Raw genomic sequence first — 25,324 nt, 5'->3', positions numbered from 1 at the left:
ATATAAATTGATAACATCAATTTTTTCTTTCTTCTATAAATATAAATATTTCTATTTATCAAATGGCAGCCAAGCATCGATCATCATGTCACCAGAATAAGACCCTCGATATTTATTGGAAAGGAGCATCACGCTCATCACCTTGCACTTTCACCACCCTGTGACGTTTATCATAATTTGTTTAATCTGTAGCCTAATAAACTGCATGGTTTCCTGACCAGTGGCAGCGGGAGGACCACACAACATGTCATGACTCCAAGTTATTATATCAACATTTGCGCATAAAAGCGTTTCCACCTATATTTCTCGGATAATTCATTTTACTGACACAAAAAAATCACACCTTGTCTAGTATATTTTGTTTTATCAACATTTGGAAAGTTTACCGAAAAATGTTATGTTTCTATCAGGCATGTCATAAAAGTTTTTACCCGACACGTACTTTACTCACTTATAAAAGTTGGATGGAAACCTGGTTAGTGTCAGTGTTGATTTAACCCTGGATAATTTGCTGTGCACACACACTGAAACCAACAAGGGGTTCACTTTGGTGTTTCATTCTAGGCCTTAGTTTTTCCTTGTCGTGCCATTATGCAGCAAATATCAAGCTTTAGCTTTTTGTGCATGACTGTAATTTCCTCTTTAATGATTTTCAGTGTCACGTAGGTCCTAAAATGTGCCTTGTCAGAAAATCTATCGAGGATTAAAGGCGAGTTCCTATTTGCATGTGACTTTTATTTAAGAAACCAAATTGAACTGTAGCTTGTAATGTATAGCATACAATTATGCAAAGTACAAACTGCGGACAACAGGGACTGTTGTCATCGGTGCACTGAGTTTGAATGCAGTCACAGCCACGGATACATCATGTAAGTCTTTTCATTCAAAGGTGAGTCCTTTCATTCCAATGAATCATGATGTGTAGATTTGTTCTGCACCTATTTTACTATTTCCTGATTGGTAATCTATTTTGACTGTCACAGTTTGAATGAAATTGAGCTATCATTTTTATAGGTACTATAAACTTTATGAAGACCTAGGGTATATTTAGTATTCTTTTAACCATAGTAAGGACTTAGCCAACACTGTGTCAACCAATTTCTCTTTACAGAGTTTTTGCTAGATGTGTCTTGGTTGAAGGAAGTGAGTCTAGCCTACGTTATGAATGTCAGTGGTGTTTTGGACAATTTGCAAGTGTTGGATTTCAAATATAATCTCCTCTTAGTAACTCAAATGTTTAAAAAGTTTATTGAAACATGATAATCCACATTGAGTATAAATTACATTATAAAAGCCCAAAATCCTCCTGGAATATGTCTTCAAATGAGTCTGTTTCATGTATCAAGTATTTGCCAATGCAGTTTACGGTTCACAGTGTCCAGAATACTGACCCAGTTACAGTAAGACAAACCACCAAATGGTATTTGAACCATGTGATAAAAAGGAAATAATTGAAATTGTCATATAAATTGATAACATACATGTAATATGATTTTCTTTCTTCTATAGATTTGACTGAGGCTTCTGACTATCACCTATAGCTTATGCCAGAAAATAGACCATCCAGTCTGACTGATTGACTTCTACTTCCTGCTGGGAATAGAAGGCGGAGGTTGAACTTGAGATATAGTTCCTGAAAAAGCACATCCCTTTGGCAGGAGCTGCTCGTAACCGATAAACACTGGGACAGGAAACGATGAAAGCATTAAAATAAGCAAGCAGGAAACAATATTTCTGTGTGTGTCAGAGAAGCAGGGGTGAGCTGTGATGTGTTCGCTGTTGAAGTTTTGACATCATTTGCATCTCTTCCATAACTGGCATGTTTACTAGTGTAGATAGTGTATCCTGGATGCCTGGGTGCAACCCGATCCTGTGGTGTTTGCTTGAGCCTCATGTTGCAGTGGATTTTCAGGTTGACTGACGGACCGTGTTTTGTGGTTCTGATCTTAAGAGAGAGACACCAGGATGGCAGCTCAAGGGGCCACAGAGAAGAGAGCCAACTTGGTGGCATCTAAAGTCATGTGGAGTAACAGGGATGACGTACCTATGTCAGCACCAGAACGGTCACATGGCAGTGACAGAGCTGGTAAGACCTCTTTCCTATAGTCTATTGTTCTGTAGATTGCAGATTTTCAAATTGAGGAATATGACACTGTTAAGAAAACTGCGATATTAGAGACTGTAGATTACATTTTTGGAACTGTCTAGAATCTCTATATCTATGTATTTGACTCAGACCTTGGCAGAAAATACCAGCTTTTCAAATACTAAATGTAGTCGAATATAGTTTATATAGAGTTTCAACTAAAATACAACTATTTTCTTTGATATTCAAATATAGGTCTCAAAAAAACAAATAATATTTGATGGCTGACAAATATTTCAAAAAGAACCAAAAAGTACAATAGTTAGTTGAATTAGTTTAAATAAATGATCATAACCACATGTTTTGGAGGGCTCTTAGATAGGAATCTTAATATAGCCTATAGCCTATAGCCTAGAATTAAATTCACGAGGGACATGGAATCACCTCAACATTAGAGTAGACCACTTTTGCAGCTTCAAAATGATTAACAAAAATATTTTCATAATGAGTGAGACATGAGGTAATTCAATAACACTTGACATAAAGTTCTTATTAAAGTATAGTATCTTTGCGATCAGGGCCTGCCACACTGCAGCCTAGGATTGTCCAGGAATGGTTCCACGAACATGACAGTGAATTCAGCTTCCTGCAGTGGCCTGCCCAGTCACCAGATCTCAATTCAATTGAGCTTTTGTGGGATGAAATGGAATGAGCTATTCTGAGTAGAGATCCACTACCAGCCAACTTGACACAACAGTGGGAAACATTGAAGTCAACATGGGCTAGCATCCCTGTGGAACGCTTTCGACACCTTGTCGAGTCCATGCCCCGACAAATTGAGGCTGTTTGAGGGCAGAATATTAGGAAGGTGTTCCTAATGTTTTGTACAACCAGTGAAAACAAAGAACCTTGAGGGTTCTATCCCTACCCCAGAGTTTAATGGGAATTTTTGAAAACAACCACTAACAAGAGCTAACCCAGTCATATCAAACTCTGAAATGACAGCTAACATTCACTTTTAATTTGTTTCAGCTATTTCGCATTGACATTTATATCCATATGAATGATGTTGCTGTATGATGGCTAGCTGACATCCGACACCGCTCTTTTTGGTGGGGGAAGATCAAATTCATATTTTATTAACATTGTTGTTGAGGTCTGAGTGGCAAACAACAAGGTTCATACAAACCTGTACTGTTGCAAACTAAATGCTAGCTGGAAGAAAGAGGAAATGCTGTGTTTAATTAAAGCAGACACTCTTAGATAAAAAGGGGTTCTATATAGAACAGGGGTCTCCAACCTTTTCTAGCATGGGAGCTACTTACAAAAAATAAACCTGGCAAGCTACAATTTTTTTTCTAGCTTTAGACTTTCAAATAGGTACATTCTTCTCTTCTCCTCACCCTTGCAACTCTTCCCTGCTGTACTTAGTGTACAAGAGAAAGTAGTGCACTGTGTTTTCTGTCAATATTCCTGGTAAAATAATAGTTCATAAACAACTCTAAGAAGGGCCCTAAAAATCTAAAATTTCCCCCCCAAATAATGTTTTATTTTTTCCCAATCTATATTTTTCAATCTTAAAATTACAATTGTTCATAGAGAAACAATGAAATTGCATGTTCTAAGTCCATGTCAATGCTTAAATCACATAATACATTTTTTTAGGTCTGGAAGAAGGTCTGGAACAAATTTAGATTTTGAGAGTAATTCCCCTTTAATTGCGCATCTGGCCCTTTAATTGTGCATCTAGCAAGTGAGGAATGTGCATCTATTGTGCCGGTCTAGTGATGGTTCTGTACCGCTGCTGCTCGTTTCATGGCAAAGTTTGCAAATAACAAATAATAGATACAAACGATATACTTACTCATGACATACTTCTGCCAGGTAAGCCTACTTTGCAGTTAACATTTAATTGAGAAGGTTTTGGGGAAAGTATTTATGTCGACCCACAAGAACGCTTATCATATAAACTGGCTACACACAGAGTGATAGACAAATGAACGCACCACACAGATGGGCAATATTGCTGGAAATTAACTGGCAGATATTGTGTTAGACTTGGCTATTTAAGCCAATAGTGGCTAACCAGGGGTGGGATATTGTCAATGTTGAGTTGATAGAGCCCAACAGTGGAGGTGTCATAATACCCATAAAACCTAGAGGTCAAACAGGGAAATGGTTCCAATCGTTTTTCTACCGTTCATTTTTCCCATATGGGATTTTAGAAACACTTAAAATAAGGGCTGTGTTTCTCGAAGGCTTACCCTGGCGGGACGTTTTGATAACTATCTAAATCTCTCTCGGACAAGGTGACTTTCATCAATATATTGAGCTCTTTTTACTCAGATTTAAAAAGGATAATTAGCATCAACTTGGATATAATGCAAAACTACAAATCCCTGCAAGCCATCTCGAGCTGACACATTTGCAAACAGGTATTGTGTCAATTTAAAACTTGCGCAAGAAAGTTCACAGAATTGTCCATTTAAACAAATGTGGCCAATTTATTTATTACTAGCTGACATTAAATAGTTCAACCAGAGATTCTTACCTTTACCTCTATTTGGCGGCCTTGTCCAGATCGTCATGGCATTTGTAGTTCTTTATGATAGCCATATTTTTTGGGGGTGGGGGGGGAAATACAGGCGATTATATTGATAAAAGTCACCTTGTCCTAGAGAGATTTTTTTATTTATTTATTTATTTTTTATTTTACCAGGTAAGTTGACTGAGAACACGTTTTCATTTGCAGCAACGACCTGGGGAATAGTTACAGGGGAGAGGAGGGGGATGAATGAGCCAATTGTAAACTGGGGATTATTAGGTGACCATGATGGTTTGAGGGCCAGATTGGGAATTTAGCCAGGACACCGGGGTTAACACCCCTACTCTTACGATAAGTGCCATGGGATCTTTAATGACCTCAGAGAGTCAGGACACCCGTTTAACGTCCCATTCGAAAGACGGCACCCTACACAGGGCAGTGTCCCCAATCACTGCCCTGGGGAATTGGGATATTTTTTTAGACCAGAGGAAAGAGTGCCTCCTACTGGCCCTCCAACACCACTTCCAGCAGCATCTGGTCTCCCATCCAGGGACTGACCAGGACCAACCCTGCTTAGCTTCAGAAGCAAGCCAGCAGTGGTATGCAGGGTGGTATGCTGCTGGCTTTACACAGATTTACACAGTCATTAAAACGTCAGGCCAGGGTAAGACTACATGAAACCCAGCCCTTATTTTAAGTGTTTCTAAATAACCCCATGGGAAAAATGAATCGTGGAAAAACAATTGGAACCTTTCCCTGTTTGACCGCTAGGTTTTATCAGCATTATGACTCATACTGTGGTATTCTATTACATAGTAGTTGGGAGCTTGTGGTGTCTGATACTTGTGAGATTTGTTTATGACTGTTTGCAGTAGAACACGTGAAAGGTGCAGGTACTTCAATAGTGGCCCAGCGGCTAAGGAGTTGTACCTGGTGCCGAAAAGTGTCCGGTTCTGGGCCGGGTTCTGAAAACTGAAGGGCTACTGGGTTCACATCCTCAAAACATTCCCCTACCATTGGGCCCTTGATTTGAAGTCCCTTCAAATAATAAAAACAATAAAAAATACACAACATGCTCTCCATCCAAGACACATTGTTGTTTGCTGTAACTAATGGACTGTATTGTAAAGTCAGTCACTGTTGACATAGGCCATCATTCAAATAAAGAGATGTCTTCCTGGACTTCAAGGTTTTAATGTCACATGCACAAGTACAGTGAAATGCCTTTCTTGCAAGATTTTATCCCAACAATGCGGCAATCAATATCAATATAGTGCTATAAAGTAAAGTAGAACAAAAACACAAGAAATATAAATAAGAAGAACATGACAAAGTAAGCTATATACCAGTGCATATTTCCAAAATATGTTTGCATATAATGCCAATAAATTCTAAAAAGTATGCTGGTATTCTTTTGTCCATTGTTTAATTGTGTATTGAATTATATTCGTAGCTATAAATATGACTATTTAATTAATTGTAGTTGCTACATGGCCACAGGAAAATGTTTAGGGATGGGGGTGCTGCATATTTTTTGTCGACCCCCTAATTTATCAGCACCCCTACTTCACGAGGCTATGAGTAACCATAATTCATAAAAGGCACAATGCAGAGTTCTATATGGAACCATTTTGGTTCAGTGAAGAAGAACCTCTAGGATTCTGATCAAAGAACCCTATAAAAGCGTTCCGTATAGAACTTTTAGGGGTTCCATATATGAAGCAAGCGACAGAACCCTTTTTGGTTTAAGGAACCTTTATTTCTAAGAGTGTACTTATCCCAGGCATGATTTCACATCCTATATAAAGCTGATGAACGTTTCTTGGATGAGTCTTGATGTGTGTTTCCATGCCTTGTGTACAGGAATCTGTAGACAGAACAACGTCCGGCAGTGGCTTAGAAGTCACGAGTGAGTATTAGGAAGTCTACTTACATATGACAGATGTTTTGCTTTGTCGATGGAAAATATCTAGAATTCATTTCCACCAATATCTACACGGTGGACTTCGAATTAATAGAGTTGTATTTTTTGTTTTATTGAACAGAGTTCATTTGCAGATAACTGATTGGGATTTCATAGCTCACTCCTTGCCTGTTTATATTCCACATCTTTGTGTGCTGTTTGGGTTGGTGTGAGCCTCCTGACTACCCCTCCTAATAATGCTTGACGTTGACTTGCAGGGCGGATGCAAAACCAGACCACGCCAGAGAAGCTGCAGCAGGTACGGCACATAAACATTTACTTTGATTTACTGGAGTTTAATACCAAGAAGGTTCATCTTAAAATGTTTGAGTAATTTCTCATGAGTCATTTGTTGTTAGTGCTGGTACAGTAGTAGTTCTATCTACAGTGTAGTTGCTCATTACGGTTATTTTGGTGACACTTCAGCTTAACACATTGAAGTACATTCAATATTAGCCATAGACCAGTAGTTACTGAAAGACGTTTGGATTTAAGTCAAGTTTAAACCTGTGCATGACATACTAACAGTTGAGCTAGATTGAAACTGTTGGAAAATGTGAGTGTAAGAAATGTTATACCACAATACACTACAAGTCATTACAAAACCAATCAACTCATCCTGTAACGTAAAGGTTAAAAATCAAGCATTAGTATAACAGAGATGATATATGGAAATGTATTTGTATGCGTAACTTGGAATTGTCATATTCACCATACATGGGTGTTGTCTCTGGGTAATGAAGAGGTTGTGTAGCTAGAAAGGCAGAGACTCGGCAAGGCAGATAGATTCAAACGACATGCAAACTAGGACTGTGAAAACCATGGGAACGGCATCTTGTTATAACTATAATGACACAAGGCGAGACCCAGATGCAGACACGGGAGGCAGATGGTTTGAGCTCTGATATTTATTATAGTCCAAGGGGTAGTCAAAAGGCAGGTCAGGCACAGGCAAGAGTTCATAACCAGGTCAGATCCAAAACGGTACAGGGCAGCAGTCAGATGGGCACAGAGTAAGAACCAGCAGAACAAGAACAACCAGAGACTTGGCAACCCACTGGTTGACTTGGCAAACAAGATGAACTGACACAGACAGACAGAAAACACAGGTATAAATACACAGGGGATAATGGGGAAGATGGGCGACACCTGGAGGGGGGTGGAGACAAGCACAAGGACAGGTGAAACAGATCAGGGTGTGACATTAACTCTGTGCTGTAACCAACCAGCCCCTAAACATCCATTAAATGCCCTTTACTGTTGGTCTTAGCCATCACCAGTTTATTATGTCACACAAAACAAGACTGCTATTGTTGATTCCTCTTTCACTTTCTTCTTCTGAGGTCATTTGTACCTGTTAGAAGCTGAGTACAGAAATACCAAGTCTGCCTCTTTTGTCAGACTTGGTATTTCAAGAATCAGACAGTGATGTTTGTTATCTCGTTCTGTGTTTGTGCTCTGTCTAATCTCTATTTTACAGTAAGGGTGTCCCCCAAATGGCACCCAATTTCCTAAGGGCCCTAGTCGAAAGTAAACTGAACAAAAATCGAAATGCAACATGCAACAATTTCAACGATTTTACTGAGTTACAGTTCATATGAGGAAACCAGTCAATTGAAATAAATTCATTAGGCCCTAATCTATGTATTTCACATGACTGGTCAGGGGCGCAGCCATGGGTGGGCCTGGGAGGCAGCCATAGGCCCCCCGACTTGGAAGCCAGGCCCACCCAATGGGGAGCCAGGCCCAGCCAATCAGAATTAGTTTTTTCCCACAAAAGGGCTTTATTACAGACAGAAATACTCCTCAGTTTCCGGGTGGCTGGTCTCAGACGATCCTACAGGTGAAGAAGCCAGATGTGGAGGCCTGGGCTGGTGTGGTTACACGTGGTCTGCGGTTGTGAGAACAGTTGGACATACTGCCAAATTCTCAAAAATTACGTTGGAGGCTTATAGTAGAGAAATGAAAATTGAATTCTCTGGCAACAACTCTGGTGGACATTCCTGTAGTCAGCATGACAATTGCACACTACCTCAAAACTTGAGACATCTCTGGCATTGTGTTGTGTGACAAAACTGCACATTTTAGAGTGGCCTTTTATTGTCCCCAGCACAAGCTGCACCTGTGTAATGATCATGCTGTTTAATCAGCTTCTTGATATGCCACACCTGTCAGGTGGATGGATTGTCTTGGCAAAGGAGAAATGCTCACTAACAGGGATGTAAACAAATTTGTGCCCAACATTTTAGAAAAATAAGCTTTTTGTGCAATGGAACATTTCTGGGATCTTTTGTTTCAGCTCATGAAACATGGAACCAACACTTTACATGTTGCTTTTATATTTTTGTTCAGTGTAATATAAAGTATAGTACACTTTGGTGTTTTCTCTGAATCTCTTCTGTCTTTATGTTTAAAATATTACAGGGCTTCTAAAGAGGAACGCCAGCAGTGAGGATGACTTAGCGTTGGGAGTCGAAGGTAAATAGATCTTTCATCTTGTAGTCGTTGTTTTTAGGGTGACATGAACACCAGGTAGAACCGAGGACAGAGGAGTAAGTTAAAAACAGGTTCTGTGGTTTTAAAACATCACAATGATTTATCCACTGTGTGCTCAGAGGAACATTTGAGCTGTCTGAGAGTGGGTACACAATGAGAAAAATGTTGCTGAGGGCTGGTGTATATAGGCGAGGGGGTAAAATACTGGCAGAGGAGAGGTGGTGTCTGTACTTCTTGCTAATCTCAGGGCTGAGCATCCAGCAATAGACAGAGGGAGGGACAGTTAAGACCAGGATGAAAGTCTCAGAGAGACAGGGAGAAGACCATACCAGACCTGGGTTCAAATAGTGGTTGAAAACCTTCAAAATACTTTGAGCGTTTGCTCTAGCCTGCCTGGAATGCCTTGTGTTCTGGCTTTGGGACTATTCTATTGGTTCATTAAGACAGGCAAGTGCAATCAAGTACGGATAAAGTATTTGAAATGATTAACTAGTATTTCAGCCCAGGTCTGGACTATACACACCTCCAGGCAGTTCACCCTAAACATGGCTAAGGAAAATCACGCTGCTTAGCTTTGGCAAACACCACAGCAAATCTTATACAAACACAGCTAGGATCTGATGCTCACCAGTCCTCACTGACACCTACTTGGGGCTGTGTGTGTGTGTGTGTGTTTGTGTGTGTGTGTGTGTGTGTGTGTGTGTGTGTGTGCGCGCACGCACGCACCCGCGTGTGAGTTCCCGTATCCGTGTACAGTAGCATTACTTCCACAGTATCCCTTCTTAGCCATCACTTAGGCCGGCCTCAGAATCTAATAAAATTGCAGTGAGACAGAAAAGGAAGAGAAGAAAGTGGCGAAGCAGAAGGAGACAGGATGTCTTGGAAGGGACAGCCAAGGACATTTGGCATGAACCACTGTATTCTCCTCAGAGGCAGAGAGCACAGGTAGAACCTGTCCTTACAGAGAGGACAGGGGGTCAATTCCAGACACTGACCCAACGAGAGATTGGTCAAGGCTGTCCACTATCTCCTCCCAGGTCCGGCTACTCAAGATATTAAAGGGATTGGCTACTTAGAAAGGCCAGTCAACCAAAAGGGACTGCTGCCCCAAACTCTAAGGAAAGATTGACCACCCCACAGACTACTCTATCTCCTCCAAGGTACTGCCAGTGCACTCAACAGAAAGGTAAGTCAACTGAAAAGAACGCTACACCAAACTCCGATGTTAGATGGGAATATACATTTCAGTACCCCTTGGCCTTGAAAAGCACCACCTTATCTGTGGATCAGGAGACCTGGTTATGTAACACCAAATGACATGGCACTTTAAGGAGTCAGCTCGGAACAGAACAGGACCCAATGGAATGGCATGCATCATCACCAACTTTCCAAACACTCATTTTAGAACTCCTCTTCAGATGGAAGAACTTTGCGGAACGAGACGTGATAGAAAATAAGAGTTGGATGTTGGAATCTTGGAGACATTCTTGGACATAAAAAGGTCCTGTGTAATGAAATTAAATAAAGGTTCGGCCGGCAGCACAGACCACTTTGTCCCTGTCACCATGCCAGGGTAAAATGGAGTCCCAACCTTGAATAGAGGTAGAGAGGACAGCCAAGAGAAAACACTGACTGAAAGAACACTAATGCCTAATATAGCTACTAAACAGAGCCATCCCAGAGACAGGATGTGCTGAAATAGCAGTTGTGACTAGCAGAGACACACTTGATAACTAGCTCATTGTCATTCATAGCAAGATATTCCAAATATTCAGCCTCGTTTGCTTTCAGGTCTAGATTATTTGTTATTTTTTTCTCTTCCTCAGCATCTTTATTTGGTAAACAGGGAGTGAGGACCGTCCAGGAATTTCTGAGGTAAGGAATTTTCCCTCTACTGTCCTGTCGGCTGGTTGCTGTCAAACTTTTGGCGCTTTGAAATGAATTTCAACAGAGGGTCTATACATGGCGAGATTACACATCCATGTATAAATAATTTGTGTCTCTCACATTTGATGTTATGTTATCCAATATATAACTTGCATATATGATTACTATGGATAACTTACTATGCATAAATGGGTTACATTTTTTTATTGACCCCATAAAAATGCTAACATTTCTCTCAAAGTGAGGTTAGATTGATGTGATCAAAAATGAAATGTGTTTAAACTCTGAACACCCTCCCCCAGGGATAATTTTCAGTCACTTGTCATTAACTGACTGGTAGTGAAGGGAGCTGGCTTGATTGACAGATGTTGTCATAAGTTATGGATAATGTTCACATGATACATGCCCACCTGCCAGTGACTCCTATTCACCATGCAAATATAAGAGACTCACCTGACCTTCATAGAAACAGATGGGATACATCCCGAATGACACCCTATTCCCTATACAGTGCACTACTTTTGACCAGGGCCCATAGGGCACTAAGTAGAGAATAGGGTGCCATTTGAGACGCAGATATGGATGAAGGGATGGTTTGCATGAAACAAGAGTGATGACATAGACATAGATATAACACGACGAGGAGGAGAATAATATGAGATTATTGTAGTGTACAGTAGAGACAACTCTAAACAGGGTTTAGATGAAGGAATTTGTGTGTGGAGATGACAGTGTGATTTGGAGACCAGTGTTAATACAGATTGTTCCATTCTGTTATGGTGCATTGTAGTATTATGCAGAAAAGCGTTCTATCATGTCTGTCTGTAGAAGGATGAGTGGCTAGCTTGTATGGAGACACGAGAATGACAGACTGTTTGCAGCGGTGTTCTATCATGTCTTCACCTTTGGAAGAATAAATGGCTAAAGGAACACATACCTAAGATATGAGTCTAGATTCAGAGAATTGTCCATCTATGATCATGTCTGTGTCTCCGTCATGGTCCAGGAGTTCCAGGTCCAACCCAGTTCTCACCAGGTGGAACAGCTTAACCTCAGCCTTCTCAGCACAGTCAGCTCCACTCAGGTTAGTCATGTTGCCAACTCCAGGCGCTCTTTTGTTAACCAGTATTTATCCTAATTGAAGCGGTGAGGATCTGAGGCTGGATTGCAATTGCAACATACTAAGCAATAACTTGCGTGAGGTGATGTACGTTTACAGAAAGTGTGCATCCCTCCGTGCGTGCATGCTTGTGTGTGTGCGTGCGTTTGCATGCCTGCCTGCCTGTGTGTTGGTGTCTGCAAGCACATGTGCATGTGTATTTATATGAATGTGTGCATTTGTGTGTTATCCCAGTGTAATGGATGTGCTGAATCTGTGGAGTGATGACCCAGAGGAGGTCCTACTAGATCTGGGCTTCGGCTGTGACGAGCCTGACATCTCTGGACGGATCCCAGCCCGCTTCATCAACAACCAGTCCAGCGCCCGGGGAATCAACATCCAGGTGTTCCTGGACGCCCAGAAGAACCGCATGGACATAGAGAACCCTGATGTCAGCAGTAAGTGATGTCACACTGTAAATATACTACTCAGACATTCTGTCATATGCTCTTAATACACTGAAAACATACTGTAGATACCTTGACATGCTGTCATTCTCTTTATACACTTAACAAATACTGTACTGGAGTTATGTCATGTGCTGTCATAGGATGTTTAAGCTAGCCACATACATGTTCTACCTCCAGGAACCTTGGCAACGACTGGCATGAACATGGCCATGGGATTCTTTTTGTGCTTTGTGTTGAAACTGTTGTATTTCCAGTGTCCTCTCTGTCACTGGTGAGAACACCGTGCATTTATTCCACCTGACGGAGACAGTCCTATAAGAATGATAACATGGTTAGCTGGTTTGCCAACTTTGCATCTGTCAACCACAGATAAATGTTAACAATCTCCTTCTCTCACCACACTCACTCACTCACTAACAGATAGGTTCAGGCAGTTGGAGGTGCTGCAGCAAGTTACCACTGCGTTCTCATCCCTGGTTGGTGGTGCGTCTACAGACTCCCTCTCCGAGAGCGGAGTTCCAGCTTTAGCTTCAGCCGAGGCCAGAGAGAAGAGGAAGAGGATGGGCATGCTGCTCCGCCGGGTCTCCAGAAAAACCCTCAGTCAGACCCAGTTTCAGACCCAAATCCAGACCCAGGACTCCCAGGACACAAACCCAACTCCCCACAGTCCCGTAGCCCACTTACAGCAGCCCCTGGCCGGCCTCCCTGACAGGCGGACACCGCTGAAACGAGCCAGACAAGGCCTGGCTGAGAGTATATGTCTGACCCCACTGGCAGAGGAGCAAGGCCTAGCCTCGGAAGCACCAGAGCCCCACTTGGTCCCCCAGGAGGGTGCGCTCAGGCTGGAGGTGGTGAAGGAGTATCAACCCCTGATCTCCAGTGGTATTCCAACCAGAAAGAAAAGTCCTGGGGAGGCCAGGGAGTCCTTTGAGATGGAGGAGGTAAATGTCAGAAAGTGTCACTTCAAGTAAAAAAAATAAATGGTGGTTTAATGTTTGTGGAAAGGGGTATAATATACTGAAACGTCTTGAATTACCTCTTGCATTGTATTGCTTCATCTTCCAGATTAAACTGTGTAACTGTAGTTGTACTACATATGTATATTGAGCTATATATTTGTGTTTTCTTCCATGTCAGATCCAGAGCTTTGATGAGGGCAGTATTTCTGGGAGCTACATGGGAGCATCTGACACCACAGGTATGGGCACCACTGTTTTAACACTCACATTTCTCCAGTCCATTTTTCTGGTTTCTATAGTTCTTGTCAGTGGTTTATGTGAGGTTTACAACTAAGATCTTAAACAGTAGCTTGTCTTTCATTAGTGTATATTTCAAAGAGCGCTAATGACATGGAAAGTGTTCCCCTGCCTTGCTGTGGATGTTTCTCTCATGAGTTAAGTGTTAAAAGGTAACCTACTAAAACAGTCCTCTAGCTTTATAAACACAATTCTCTCTCTCGACCAGATAAAAGCTCTCTTTATCCAATGTCTAGGTTTATTTTTAAACTCTGTTGGCCCTGACTCTGATGCCAGTTTTCTCTACCTTCAGCATGGAACAATCTCCTATGGTGAAGAAATGCAAATATTCTGTAGCAATTAGACTGCCATCATTTTCATAAGGGGTTTTAAAATACGATACCAACCAGCAGTGGCGGTTGGTGCCGTTTAACATTAGGGAGATTGAATTTTTTTGAGCATGGCTTATTTCTATTACAGGATATTGGATGACTGTCATTCATATTCCATTTACCCAGCTCAATGTAACATTGATAGGTTTAGGCTACTACCTGATACTCCAGGCTGTATCACATCTGGCCGTGATTGGGATTCCCATAGGGCAGCGCACAACCGGCCCAGCGTCGTCTGGGTTTGGCCTGGGTAGGCCGTCATTTTAAATAAGAATTTGTTCTTCACTAACTTGCCTAGTTAAATGATATACTCAAATGTTCCCTATACCCATCATGAGGTTGCAACAACCTAGCCTACAAATGAAAGTTTAATGTGCACCGGTTGAGAGACCTTGATTACTCCAATTTGTGACAGGCAGTTACACATTCAATATGGCCTTGCACACTTTTGTCTGCAAATAGCTAAACTGGGGTGTAGTCATTAGTCCAAACAGTTGTAAAACTTAGTTTCTATTGGACAAATTGAGGTCGACCCCCCCCCCCACACACACACACACACCTCGTTCGTTTAAGAAACGTTTTGCAACAGAATAGGAGGAAGGAATACACCCCTGTTCATCCGCGCACAGAGTTCACTTTCATAGCAGCCACATACAGCATCATCATCACTTTTCTCATTGCATTATTCCTTCTCGCATCTACCAGCTCCCCTCCGCTCACATTTTCCCCTTCAGTACACAACAGCTGTCTGTGACAAGGCACAAAAACCTCTCCAAGCCAAACCTTCATACCACAACCACTACACAACCTACATAGTCACCATACTAACGTTATAGTCAGACTAGAACTAACGTGTTAGTTAACCAACAATCCAATTCATGTGTACAATCATGCAGTACAGCAAACAGTTTAGCAGTTACACCGGTGGCCCCCGTGGTGGCAATACATTTATAAAACTGAAAGCTTACCTTGACTTGGAAGAGTTTAGTGTTGGATAGCCTTAGCCAGCTAGCTAACATAAACAGCATTCCTCTCTGAGTCAGGTTGTTGAGTAAGCTAAATTAGCTGCATTAGCTAAGTATGTGAAAGGTAAACAAAGAAGAAAAAAATATACCACGAAATATACAGTGCCTTGCAAAAGTATTCATCCCCGTTGGTGTTTTTCCTATTTTGTTGCATTACAACCTGTAATTTAAATGGATTTTTATTTGGATTTCATGTAATGGAAATACAAAATAGTCCAAATTGGTGAAGTGAAATGATTTTTTTTATTTTTTTGTGGTGCGTGAATATGTGTTCACCCCCTTTGCTATGAAGCCCCTAAATGAGATTTGGTGAAACCAATTACCTTCATAAGTCACATAATTAGTTAGATTGCACACAGGTGGACTTTATTTAAGTGTCACATGATCTCAGTATATAAACACCTGTTCTGAAAGGCCCCAGAGTATGCAACACCACTAAGCAAGCGGCACCATGAAGACCAATGAGCTCTCCAAACAGGTCAGGGACAAAGTTGTGGAGAAGTACAGATCAGGGTTGGGTTATGAAAAAAGGTCAGAAACTTAGAACATCCCACGGAGCATCATTAAATCCATTATTTAAAAAAATGTAAGAATATGGCACCACAACAAACCTGCCAAGAGAGGGCCACCCACAAACTCACGGACCAGGCAAGGAGGGGATTAATCAGAGAGGCAGCCAAGAGACCAAAGATAACCCTGAAGGAGCTGCAAAGCTTCACAGCAGAGATTGGAGTATCTGTCCAAAGGACCACTTTAAGCCGTACACTCCACAGAGCTGGGCTTTACGGAAGAGTGGTCAGAAAAAAACATTCCTTAAAGAAAAAAATAAGTGAACACATTTGGTGTTCGCAAAAAGGCATGGGCGTGACTCCCCAACCATATAGAAGAAGTTACTCTGGTCAGATGAGACTACAATTGAGCTTTTTGGCCATCAAGGAAAATGCTGTGTCTGGCGCAAACCCAACACCTCCCATCACCCCGAGAACAGCATCCCCACAGTGAATCATGGTGGTGGCAGCATCATGCTGCGGGGATGTTTTTCATCGGCAGGGACTGGGAAACTGGTCAGAATTGAAGGAATGATGGATGGCACTAAATACAGGGAAATTCTTGAGGGAAACCTATTTCAGTCTTCCTGAGATTTGAGACGGAGGTTCACCTTCCAGCAGGACAATTACCCTAAGCATACTGTGAAAACAACACTCAAGTGGTTTTAGGGGAAGCATTTAAATGTCGTGAATGGCCTAGTCAAAGTCCAGACGTCAATCCAATTGAGAATCTGTGGTATGACTTGAAGATTGCTGTACACCAGCGGAATCCATCCAACTTGAAGGAGATGGAGCAGTTTTGCCTTGAAGAATTGGAAAGAATCCCAGTGGCTAGATGTGCCAAGCTTATAGAGACATAACCCAAGAGACTTGCAGCTGTAATTGCTGCAAAAGGTGGCTCTACAAAGTATTGACTTTGGTAGGCATGTTTATTACTTGCTTGTTTCACAATAAAAAATATTTTAATCTTCAAAGTGGTAGGCATGTTGTGTAAATCAAATGATACAACCCCCCCCAAAACATTTATTTTAATTCCAGGTTGTAAGTCTACAAAATAGAAAAAGGGCCAAGGTGGGTGAATACTTTCGCAAGCCACTGTAGCTCTCTCTCTGCTGCTTCTCCTTCATTTTTTAAGAAATTCTCTCTCTTTGAGTCACCTACTCACCACACTTAGCTGTAGCTTATGCTTTCAGTACTAGACTCACTATCTGATCCTTTCATTGAATGGACAAGATGTTAGTTCATACTACAAGAGCTCTCATAGGCTGGAGGAAGTCCTCCGGAAGTTGTTATAATTACTGTGTAAGTGTATGGAAGGGTGTGAGAACCCTTTGTATTTAAGTCAATGTGCCCAGAGGATGAAAAATAGCCGTCCTCCGGCTACACCATGGTGCTACCCCAGAGGGTGCTGTTGAGGCTACTGTAGACCTGTTTATTGCAAAACAGTATGTTTTAATCAGTTATTTGGTGACGTGAATATATTTAGTGTAGTTTTATCTAAAAAGGATAACTTTTTAAAATGTTTTTCTGAAATTCACTGAGTAGGATGGTCCTCCCCTTCATCCTCTGAGGAGCCTCCACTGCTAACTGAATAAGCAAATTGTGTCATAACTTTTAGTTGATTCACCAGGCAAAGGTAAAGTTCTGTTTATTGCCCTGAGTCATAGTTCTCCTTTATACTCCAGATGATGAGTCTGATTGAAGGATATGATTAAAGTGATGTAATTTTCCATGAACTCTTTCTTTCTCTCCCTCTCTCCCCTCCCTCTACTCTCTTCCCCCTTCCCTCTGTAGCAGTGTGTGTGATGAGGACTAACAGCTGCCAGTCTGACAGCAGTGGTTTCCTGGAAGAGCCCTTCATCCCGTCCATTACCCCGCATCCCTCACCTGGACCTGAGCTCATGAAGGTTACACGGATAACATTCTAGAAGTGCAACAATTTAGGCGTGTTACTTTAAGTTAGTTCTACTGACTTACTTAAACTTACTTTAAGTTATTGCTACTAACTTAGATACTTCACCAGCCCAAAATATTAAAATATATTATTGAATTGATATTCTGTCTATTTCATGGTGCACAATTTAAAAGGTCATTAATTTAAACTGACAGTGTTTGGTTGTTGTTTAAGGCTTTGTCGGGAATATCTGGAGGCAGCACTGACAGCCAGATCACTGTAAAAGGAGCTTCACCCCCCTTGTCCCCCCCATCCACTTCCCTGGACCCTTCCCCTCCTTCCCTCACCACGTGCCACCCAAGACCAGAGTCTCCTCTATACAGACCAGAGACAACAAGCCCTACAGAGGAGACACCCAGACACCAGGATTCCCCCACACCCCACTCCCTCCTCTCTGATGCCTTGGAGATGACTAACTCTGCTTTTGGAGCCAGGCCAAGCCTAATGGAAAACACTGTCACTGAGGAAGATGGATTCTCTTCGGCCTGCGGTGCACCTTGTCATAAGCCAGACTCTCCGTTACGGAACGTTATTATTATCATGAAAACCGATAAAGAAACAGAACACTTTACTCTGGAATCAGAGGAAGCTGTTCCAATAGGAGGAAAGGAAAAGGCCATAGCGGAACAAAGTTGCAATGTTCAGACAGGAACAGAGGCTGTTGGTGATCAGGACACCGATTGTTATGGGTCACATGAAGGCTCTCTGATGGACTCGGTGGCTCTAGTGCAGATAAAGAAAGAGGTGAAGACAGAAGTACAGATTAGTTTTGGTTTGGAAGGTCCAGTGTTGGGTCCTGTTGCTGTTGGTGAGGTGGTGGATCAAAGCTCTGAGACTGGATCTGTTTGTCAGGACCGGTCCTCTGAAGATCCTCTATTAGGATCTGACCCTAACCTCTCAGCAGTGCTAAGCCCTGCCTCCTCTCTCCCCCCAGCAGAACCTCTCTCTGCCTCCTCCCCTCCAGTGCACTGGGAAACAGGTGGCTCAGAGATTTCAGAGGGATCCTCAAGCTTGGTTGTCCAAGAGCCTGTCCCACCACTATATCAACCAGCAAACCCACCTCCAAGCCCAGCTTTAACCTCACCTTCAGAGCAAGTGTCACCTCCATCTCCACCATCATCTCCATCCTCAGCCTCTTCCCCACCACCATCTCCAGCCTCATGCCCACACCAACCTCCAGCCTCAGCTTTTCCGGCAGCATCCAGCTCATCTCCAACCCAAGCCCATTCCCCAATCCAAAACCATTCTCTATCAGCCCTAACCACAACACCAACCCCATCCTCAATTCCAAACTCACCATCAGCCCATTCCTTAACCGTAGCTCCATCTCAAGCCCCAACCCCACTCGTCCCCCACAGTGGTGGTTTCAGGTCAGGCCGGTCTGTGTCTGTCCAGATGCCCTCCTCCCTGCCCTCTGTCTCCCACTCTGCCCTCCGGAGAGGTGGCGTCCCACACACCCCCTCCCCGCTCGGCCCTTCCTTCGAGCCCCGCCCCCTGACTGACCTGACGCTCCGGCAGAGGCGGAACTCCTTCTCCAGGAAGGCGTGGTCAGATGCTGATGTCTCCCACTTTGCAGAACACAGAAACACTGCGGTTGCCATGGGAAAGGCAGTCATGACACCTGAGACGATATCCCTCCCGTCCCCCTGCCCCTCCCCCTCCCTGTCATCGTCCAATCGGTGGCTGTCTCGCGACGGTTCACGGAGATCTGGAAGTTTCCAGATGAAGTCCACCTCCTTGGACACGGGGCTGTGGCAGGAGGAAGAGGGGGAAGATGTGGGGGATGAGGATAGACGGTGGGAACGAGCCCTGTTCTCTGGGCTTTCCTGCTGCTGCTCCTGTGATCACCGCTGTAGCTGCTGTTCTCAGAACAATTGCCTCAAACCGTCCTCCGTTTCAGCTTTCCCTGTAAGTAACACACACAATTCAGTTACTCTCCCTTTGGCAAACCTTAAATTGATTCACACAGGATAATATCTGGACAAATACAAGACTAAATGATAATGCAGCCTCACTCATCAAAATGTCTGCAACAAAAGTGCCCTTTCTATGGCTACATCCGATCATTAAAAGAGTTATTAAATTCCATATCTGTATATTTATAGAATATTAGATAAGGAGGCATTGAGGCACATCACATGTGTTTTTCCTGTTGACATGATGAACAAATCCTCTTTGCATGTTAGAATCTTTATTGGCCCTTCTAAAGATGGTGGTTTGGTTTCATACGCAGCAGTGGTCATTTGCATGTGAATGCCTGTTTTGCATGATGAGCAGCAGTAGAGGAGGAAGTTCACCACTCTCTCTCTCTCTCTGGCTCTTTAGTGGCCTCAAGCACAGCTCACTTCTAATAAAAGAAAATGATATGAAAGGTCCTATTCACCAAGAAGGGTCAATAGGATTGGGGTTGCTACTTGAGTCTTTAGTAGACCCTTTTTGTCTCTCACGTAATGCCTGTTTTATGAAGGTGACCACCATTGTGCTCTGATGGAAATTATGTGTTGAGTAGGCTACTGTAATCTATCTTTGTGAACAGCTGAATTTGATACTTCTGAGAAAAGAACATCTACACTATGGCGTTCATCTGAGTTAAACATCTATGGCCTTCATATTTGTATTGAGTCCATTTGGTTGTTCTAATTAGTTTAATAATCAACCTCTTCGAGCTAACCACTGTAATTTCTTTGACAGGCAAATACAGACCTTTCCTCCCTTATGCGCTGATTCACTGTACAGTATTCCTGACTTTGTGTTATCTCTATCCTCTCTCATGATATTATTCTGTATAAATCCTCTGTGCAGTATTCCCTGGATGAGCTGGAGGGGATGATGCACTGTATGAGGAAGTTCCGCTGTGTCCTGACAGACATCGAGGAACAGCTGTCAGAAGACCAGGCCTCAGTGTACAGCTCACTCTCTGACACTGACAGGTAGATAATACCCCCTCTAGCGGACATTTTGGGCTACCTCACCTCACTCATACCATCTCATTTAGAGTGAGCATTGAGCAGGCTTGGGTATAATGAGGACAGTTTGAGACTGATGTTTTTAGTGTTATGTTTATGCTGCAGGGTTGGAGTCAGTTCCATGTCACGACTTAATTGAAATGATATTGAACTCATCCCTGTTTTGTTGGCTAATGGTTTAGATTTGACATATTATGGTGTCACCTTTTTGTGTCCTCTGTGTCCCTACGCCTGTGTCCTGTCTCAGAGAGGAAGTGCGAGACATCTTGGAGCTGAGGAAAGCTGTGAAACAGGAAGCAGGAGAGTTGGAACTTCAGCTCACTGACCTGGTTCATCGCTATGACGACAGCTTCAAAATGGTAGGTTACACAGACACACCCCTGACTGTGGATTATATTAACCTCTCTAGGGTACGTGAGACGGTAGCGTCCCACCTCTTCAACAGCCAGTGAAACTGCAGGGCGCCAAATTCAAAACAACAGAAATCCCATAATTAAAATTCCTCAAACATGCATGTATTTTACACCATTTTAAAGATACACTTGTTGTAAATCCAGCCACAGTGTCCGATTACAAAATGGCTTTACGACGAAAGCAAACCAAACGATTATGTTAGGTGAGTGTCTATTCACAGAATAACACAGCCATTTTTCCAGCCAAAGAGAGGATTCACAAAAAGCATAAATATAGATACAATTAATCACTAACCTTTGATGATTTTCATCAGATCACACTCATAGGACTTCATGTTACACAATACATGTATGTTTTGTTCGGTAAAGTTCATATATATATCCAAAAATCTGAGTTTACATTGGCGCCTTACGTTCAGAAGTTCCAAAACATCCTTTGATTTTGTAGAGAGCCACGTCAATTTACAGGAATACTCATAATAAACATTGCTAAAAGATACAAATGTTATGCATGGAATTTTAGATGCACTTCTCCTTAATGCAACCGCTGTGTCAGATTTCAAAAAAGCTTTACGGAAAAAGCAAACCATGCAATAATCTGAGTTGGCGCTCAGAGCCCAATCAAGACACAAATATATCCGCCATATTATGCAGTCAACAAAAGTCATAAATAGCATTATAAATCTTCACTTACCTTTGCTGATCTTCGTCGGAATGCACTCCCAGGACTCCCACTTCCACAAGAAATGTTTGTTTTGTTCGGTAATGTCCATCATTTATGTCCAAATAGCTATTTTTGTTAGCGCGTTTGGTAAACAAATCCAAAGTCACGAAGCGCGTTCACTAAAAGCAGACGAAATGTCAAAAAGTTCCGTAACAGTCAGTAGAAACATGTCAAACGATGTATTGAATCAATCTTTAGGATGTTTTTAACATAAATCTTCAATAAAGATCCAACTAGAGAATTACATTGACTTCAGATGTGCGATGGAACAGAGCTCCCTCATGTGAACGCACATGGTCAGGTCATGATAGACCTGACTAAATCCTGTCTCCTTTGGCCCCACTTCACAGTAGACGCATCAGACAAGGTTCTAAAGACTGTATCTTCAATAGGAGCTGAGTTGAAAATCGACCAACCTCAGATTTCCCTCTTCCTGGTTGGATTTTTTCTCAGGTTTTTGCCTGCCATATGAGTTCTGTTATACTTACAGACATCATTCAAACAGTTTTAGAAACTTAATAGTGTTTTCTATCCAAATCTACTAATAATATGCATATTCTAGCTTTTATGGCTTTGTAGCAGGCCGTTTCCTCTGGGCATGCTTTTCATCCGGATGTGAAAATACTGCCTCCTACCCCAAATAAGTTAGTGAGAAATGAAAACATTAGCTACGTTTTTCTACTTTGTCTCAGAACTATAACCCCCTTTACACTTTCCTTCTATTACAGCAGTTAGTAAAAATGTGTTATTGTGTACTGCATGTGATGGAAACTAGAGATCGGAATCAATATCCAAAGGAATAAGCATTTCAAAGCCATGGACGACAGCATAAATGGGCATAAAAACAAATATCTGAGAACTGATATTGAATTGTGATGTTGTTCGGTTCCATAGAAGATGCACAGACTACTCGATGAACAATCTCACCTCTACACCCAGCTAAGGCTCCTCCCACTGATCCCCACAACCACATCCACCCCTGGCTCCGCCTCCTCCAGGAGCATGGCCACTCAGTGCTGCCTGCTGCCCTGGCTGCCTTTGACGGACATTTCCAGGCCACGCCCCTCATCGCAGGCCACCTGGGATTTGGAGTCCAGATCAACTCTGCCAGATTCCAGTTCTATGGGCCAGATGCTAAAACATGGTTCTACAGGCACCAAGCCAGACAAACTGGACATTGTGGGTTTCATCCAGAGAGTAAGGGACCTTTGACCCCTGGTACATACACAACCACATATCAAAATGTAGTTTCAGGTTTACTGGACGAAAATACACAATTGTATTGACTGCGTGTTGCTTTACATTTTTGTCTTGATAATGACATGTTGTCACATCTCTTTACTATTTTTCAGCTGAAGGAGTCCATACGCCACTCTGTCAATACTGACTCACTGGAGTAAAAGAGAGGTGGGGTAGCCCTGACTGACAGATGTAGGCCGGGATTCAATCCTAAGCGTTTCATAGGGCAGTGTACTATACAGGCGACAATTTGCCTTTCAAAGGCATTTTCCCTGACATTCCCAGAGATCGCATTCATGGTAAACGCTGTGCATGTCGGCTCAGACGTAAATTACCTTTAAAAGTCTTATAGTGCTCTGCTCTGTAACACGTCTTCGCGTGAATACCTGACCTATACTCTCTAAACTTTACTGAAAAAAACACTGCCTGTGTCCTCACCAAACCGTGTGTTGTTTTTTTGTCTTACAGATGCTGCAGCTAACTGAAGATGATCTGCTGTCTAAGTTATAGTGTGTCCAATCAACCTGGACTCGGGTAGATGTAACATAATAAACGTAAATCTGTCTCCCTCCATTTCGTATGATATGTTAGGTGTGGTAAGGTATGTATTTCTTTGTGGATGTCCATCATCCATTATGTTATGAATAACAATTCATATGATATGTTACGAATTTGCGATTTTAAGTATCCCTAACATTAGTTAAGTAGCTAACGTTAACTAGGCTAAGGGTTAGTGTTAGGAGACGGGTTAGCTAACATGCTAAGTAGTTGCAAAAAGTAGTAAGTTTATATGCCCACCTCTCCACCCCGACCCACCACCCTCCTTTCGTTTTTGCCTTATGTAACCTTAACAAACATACCATATCATATTAATTTGAGTGTACTGGATTTACGTTGACTATGTCTAGTCTATGAAACCAGGCTGGTGTAATCAATGGATTCTATTACTACTAAAGTAGTCCAGTGTCGGCATGATGAATAAAGAGCATGAATGCATGAAATCATGTGTGCTTGTTCTATATCTATAATGTGCCAATCCAATACATAACATACTGTACAAAGAGTTTGTGTGTGTATTGTTATTCCCTTCGTATCAACAACAGCATTCGTCTCAACTAAGGATGTGTTCTCAAACCTTACTGTGACATGAAGTCTCCTACTGTTACCTACTTGCTTCAATGCTCTGGGTAAGACGGATCCCCATCCACATGAGATCCATGCAGTATGTGTATGCTATAGAGAGTAGCGCCTATGTCACCCCCCTGCTCTGGGTTATGTCCTTATTAGCACAAGAGGTGGTCTAGCTCACGTCTCCTGCCTCTTCAGACCCCAATTAGCAGCTGTGAAGTACCATTCCAGCCTCCGAGCCTGATGCATTTAATGACCCCCTCCACTGGTGCTCCCAACTTTAATGTAAGAGCACCACATGCCATTTAGGAACACCAGAAAATAAGATTAAAAAACAAATGTTTTATTGCAATACAGCCTACTGTATATAGAGCCCCACAGTGGAAGTGTCATAATACCCATAAACCTAACGGTCAAACAGGGAGTCACCTTGTCATAGAGAGATTTAGATGGTTATCAAAATGCCACGCCAGGGTAAGCCTACACAACACAGCTCTTATTTTAAGTGTTTGTAAAATCCCCTATAGGAAAAATGAATGGTGGAAAAACGATTGCAACCATTTCCTTGTTTGACTGCTAGGTTTTATGGGTATTATGACTCATACTGTGGTACTCTATTGGGCCTATGAATTCTAGTTACTTTTGAAGCAAATGTTGTGCCCTAGAAAGTAATATGTACATTAGTTTATTATAAAATGTTGATAGTCATTTGTGAAATATTAGGTTTCTACATTGTGTAGAGATGCATTACATAAATTGCACACTTTCTCTTTAAAAAGGTCAGGTTTGTGATGGCAAAGTTCAAGAGATCTGTCATTTAACATAGTTTTTTCCCCAGTTGTCTTGAAAGCACCAAGTCTAATCATGACATCAGTGATCTTCAAGTCAGAGCTCTGGAAAGTAAGTATGGTAGCTGCAGCCCAATAGAACCCCACAGTGGAGGTGTCATAATACCCATAAAACATAGTGGTCAAACAGGTAAATGGTTTCAATAATTTTTCCACCATTCATTTTTTAATGTTAATTTCTCTACCATAAGCCGCCTCTCCAATGTCGTTTTAGAGAATTTGTCAGTATGTCCAACGGGCCTCACAACCACAGTCCACATGTACCCACGCCAGCTCAGGACTTCCACATCCGGCTTCTTCAACTGC

General features: G+C 42.1%; 1 protein-coding gene across 1 annotated transcript; it reads left to right on the top strand.

The window, feature by feature from the left end:
- Positions 1–59: 59 nt before the first annotated feature.
- Positions 60–24,782, top strand: itprid1 (ITPR interacting domain containing 1). Its single transcript, XM_055881384.1, has 16 exons — positions 60–2,086; positions 6,495–6,540; positions 6,813–6,853; positions 9,019–9,072; positions 10,917–10,965; positions 11,984–12,061; positions 12,332–12,534; positions 12,967–13,487; positions 13,684–13,744; positions 17,541–17,653; positions 17,875–19,608; positions 20,503–20,630; positions 20,914–21,025; positions 22,698–23,000; positions 23,156–23,210; positions 23,511–24,782. Exons 1-15 carry the CDS (start codon positions 1,966–1,968, stop codon positions 23,201–23,203), a joined length of 3,612 nt encoding a protein of 1,203 aa, XP_055737359.1. The 5' UTR covers positions 60–1,965; the 3' UTR covers positions 23,204–23,210; positions 23,511–24,782.
- The last annotated feature ends 542 nt before the right edge of the window (positions 24,783–25,324 follow it).

The sequence above is a fragment of the Salvelinus fontinalis genome, chromosome 25, assembly GCF_029448725.1.
Source record: "Salvelinus fontinalis isolate EN_2023a chromosome 25, ASM2944872v1, whole genome shotgun sequence".
Taxonomy (NCBI): domain Eukaryota; kingdom Metazoa; phylum Chordata; class Actinopteri; order Salmoniformes; family Salmonidae; genus Salvelinus; species Salvelinus fontinalis.
Note: the sequence above shows the minus strand (reverse complement) of the source record. Positions and strands in the feature narration are given on the sequence as shown.

Bases quoted from the DNA above. Each gene is read 5' to 3' on its own strand.
- itprid1 (XM_055881384.1), top strand. From the start codon at position 1,966: ATGGCAGCTCAAGGGGCCACAGAGAAGAGAGCCAACTTGGTGGCATCT. The intron at 20,631-20,913 runs GTAGATAATACC...GTCCTGTCTCAG, and splicing joins TCACTCTCTGACACTGACAG to AGAGGAAGTGCGAGACATCT. The intron at 21,026-22,697 runs GTAGGTTACACA...TCGGTTCCATAG, and splicing joins ATGACGACAGCTTCAAAATG to AAGATGCACAGACTACTCGA.